Consider the following 3,312-nt stretch of genomic DNA (forward strand, 5'->3'; position numbering starts at 1 on the left):
TTGTCTCTTCTAGTTAGCTCGTGAGTTCTCTGGGGCAGGGACTGGCTCTCACTGTGTGTGTGCAGCACCGGGCACAAGGGGGCCTGATCTCAGGTGGTGTCCCTGGGTGCTAATGCTGATGGAGCCTTTCAGTGCACTGGCGCGTGACACTGGGGCACTGACCACAGGCCCTGCACTGCGCTCCCCGGCTGGAGCCCTGCACACCATCAAGTCCACAGTAGGACGACCTGGCTGCCGAGCCCACATGTTGCAGGCCCTGCGCTTTGCTCCCCAGTCGGAGCCTTGAAGGAGCTTGGAGCCTGGCTGGCATTTCCCCACATTGTCTCCCCAGGAGATGCTTCAGCACGAGTCCGTCGACTCCCTGACCGACATGGTGCGTCAGCAAGCGATGCTCATCATCATGGAGATGAGGTACCCAGCCTGCCCGGCCCAGCCAGTGCTGTGTGCAGCCAGACACGCCAGCCTCTTGGCATGGCCAGTTCTCCAGGGCATTCCCCCCTCTGCTCCTCCCCCATCTTCTGATTCCGCCGGGCACGTGGCAGCAGGTGATGGTGCTGGTGCATGTGGGCTGGCACCAGTGGGTAGATGGTGGAGGATTCTTCGGTGCCTGGCGACCTCTCCACGTGGCCTTAGGAAGATGTGGGGGAGGGAGTGAGGGGGTTAGGACTGGTCCCCTCTGGGACCCCGCAGGAGATGGCTCTGGGGGGAGAGGGGCAGTTGGGTGCTGCTGGAGCGGAGCAACCGAAGTCACTGCCAGCTGTGCCAGCTGCGTCACACCGGCAGCTCAGCGACCCCCTGTGGCTGAGAAGTTGGGCAGGCTGAGCCCTGGCCCGTGGCACTGCCTGTGCCATGGGGGCTCTCTCTCAGCGCCGCTGGTGCCCTGCTCTGAGCTTCCCAGAAGCCTGCCCATCAGGCGTCCGGAGGTGGCAGATGCTGCTGGCTGGAGCTGGGCTCTCGCTGGTGGCTCAATAGGTTCCCCAGGAATGGGAGGGGGAGGCAGGGCAGGCGCTGGAGCGGCTCTCCCCACTGGGCACTGGCTTCCTGACAGCGGGGCAGGCGACGGCATTGGCCACGATCCTGTCTCTGCTGGGGCGGAGGGAGGTGATTTGCGTCAGCAGTGGGCGTAGCTGCCACCTGCCACGAGGGGCGTGGCTCTGTCCTGCAGGGGGCAAGTAGTCACCTGGTACCTCATTGCATGTGCTGGGGCCATGCTCTGGCAGTGGGGGTGAAGAGGTTAATGCTGTCTGGGCTGTCTCCACCTTCCTCCCCCCCTGCACACAGCTGGGTGCCCTGTCCAGCAGGCTGAGAGCCCTGGGCAAGGGGCAGGGCTTGGATCCCTGCCTGGATTCTGCCCTGCTGCGGGCTGATGCAGCATCTCTCTGCTGGCCCGGACTGTGCAGCCGCAGTGCAGACAGCTGTGGTGGAAGAGTCTCTTTGCCCCCAGCGGGACAGGACTGGCAGGCTCCTTTGCACTGTGGCCACTTGGTTCAGAGGCACTTTGGTGCCAGCAGGCTCTAGTCTCCCGTCCGTGCCGTTTGTGGGATGTCATTTCTCGGTGAAGCGCAGTGCTCTCTGCCCCAGCTGGTGAGTCCTGGTGGGGTCACAGCAGACAGCTGCAGACTGCACTAAGTCCCTGCCTGTTGGTATGAGAGAAGGCAGCACCAGCTCCCTCCACCGCCCCCTGACCTGTTCTCGTCTGCCACCCACCAGTTGGAGCCCCCTCAGGTGTTTCCATGTCCTGGGAGCCTGACGCCAACATTAGCGCGTCAGTCCCGCCTCAGCCCTCCAATCCGCACGTGTTTCTTCTCTTAGCAGAGTGAAGCCACCGCTGCAGGACCTGGAACGATCCAGCCTGCTCACAGCCTGCTTCTCCAGCGTCTTCTCCCTGCCTCCAGCAGAGACCATGCAGGGCGAGGAGGCTGCTCTCTACACCAAGGTAAGCCCCAAACCGGCCACGCAGAGCCACCCGAAACCAAGTGGGAATCCTGCCGGTCGCTCGTGTACCTGTCCCCCGGGTAACCTGGCACTGGCACATGAGTATAATAATCACAGCTCCTCGGCAGGACTTCAGCTCAGGACCTGCAGCACCAAAGCACAGGCCCCACCACTGCAGATAAAGGAGTAACTCCCTCATAGGGTAGCAGTAGTAGGCATTTCTCCTTCACATACACCGACAATTAGTGGGGAACAGACACTCCCTTCACAAGCACATTCATCCCCAGTGCGTGGCGGGGGGCACAGGCCTGTGATTGGCTGCTTCAGACGCACACAGGCCAGAGGAACCGAAGCTTGGCTGGAAATCTCCCCTCCAAATGTGCAGTCCTTTCTGACTCTTCCAGTGGGTTAGACTCCATGCAGTGTCCTTTCTGGGGACAGCAAAGGCAGGTGGTGTCCTGTTGCCAGGAGTTTGCAGTAGGTCCCCTGTGGGTACAAGTGAGTGGGTGAGCTGGAATACCAGGTGCTGCCGTGGCCTGGGGGGTGTCACATGCCAGGGCCTTGGTTCATCTCCTGGCTGGGTAACGCCACTTGCTCTGGTGTCTCCTCTGCTCTGCACACAGACTCTGAGAGCCATGGATCAGATGCTGAAGGCCTTGGCGTGTGAGAATCAGGAGCCCAGACTTCTGGTGGTGGAGAAGATCTTGGAGGTCTGGAGGCGTGGGGGCAGGAAGGGGACTAGTCCTGTAGCTGGGGTGGGGCTCAGGGACCAAGACTCCATTTAATCACAAGCATGGGACACTCCCCCTCCTCTTCCCCTCCCCCCCTGGTGCCTTTGGCTCCTCAAAGTACGTTCTATACAAAGGTTCTTGGGCTGGAGGGCCAAGTGCCCCCGCTATATCTGAAAAACGTCTGCACGGGGTGGGGGTGGAGGAGTGCAGGATCTGTCGTGTTTTCCACTGAGCCCCCATCTGACCCTGGCATTCATTTGTGTTCACCATGGGCCCCACCAACCTGGCCAGAGCCCAGAGCGAGATTCCCCCAACGTTCTAGTTCTGGGGCCACAGGAAGTAGATTCTGTGGGTGGTTTGTGCTCCAAAAAGAGGGAAATGTCCTTGACAGAGATTCGGTCTCCTCGATTCCAGAGCCTGGGAAGAGGGAACACAGAAGTGCAGGGCTGGAAGGGATCTCAAGAGGTCATCTACTCCACCCCCTGCACTGAGGCAGGGCCAAGCATTCCTAGACCGTCCCTGATGAGTGTTTGTCCAGCCTGTTTTTTAAAACCTCCGTGATGGGGAGTCCACCACTTCCCTAGGTCACCTGTTCCAGTGCTTAGCCACCCTTAGACTTTTTCCTAATATTTAACCTAAATCTCCC

General features: G+C 60.4%; 1 protein-coding gene across 1 annotated transcript; it reads left to right on the plus strand.

The window, feature by feature from the left end:
• Positions 1–331: 331 nt before the first annotated feature.
• Positions 332–2,645, plus strand: LOC135980602 (maestro heat-like repeat-containing protein family member 7; the record flags this gene model as incomplete). The annotated part of the gene is made up of 3 exons (XM_065580535.1): positions 332–411; positions 1,813–1,936; positions 2,559–2,645. Coding segments are annotated over 3 exons (291 nt in total), but the record flags the coding sequence as incomplete, so codon positions are not given.
• Between the last annotated feature and the right edge of the window lie 667 nt (positions 2,646–3,312).

Source organism: Chrysemys picta, unplaced genomic scaffold (genome assembly GCF_011386835.1).
Source record: "Chrysemys picta bellii isolate R12L10 unplaced genomic scaffold, ASM1138683v2 scaf4921, whole genome shotgun sequence".
Classification (NCBI taxonomy): domain Eukaryota; kingdom Metazoa; phylum Chordata; order Testudines; family Emydidae; genus Chrysemys; species Chrysemys picta.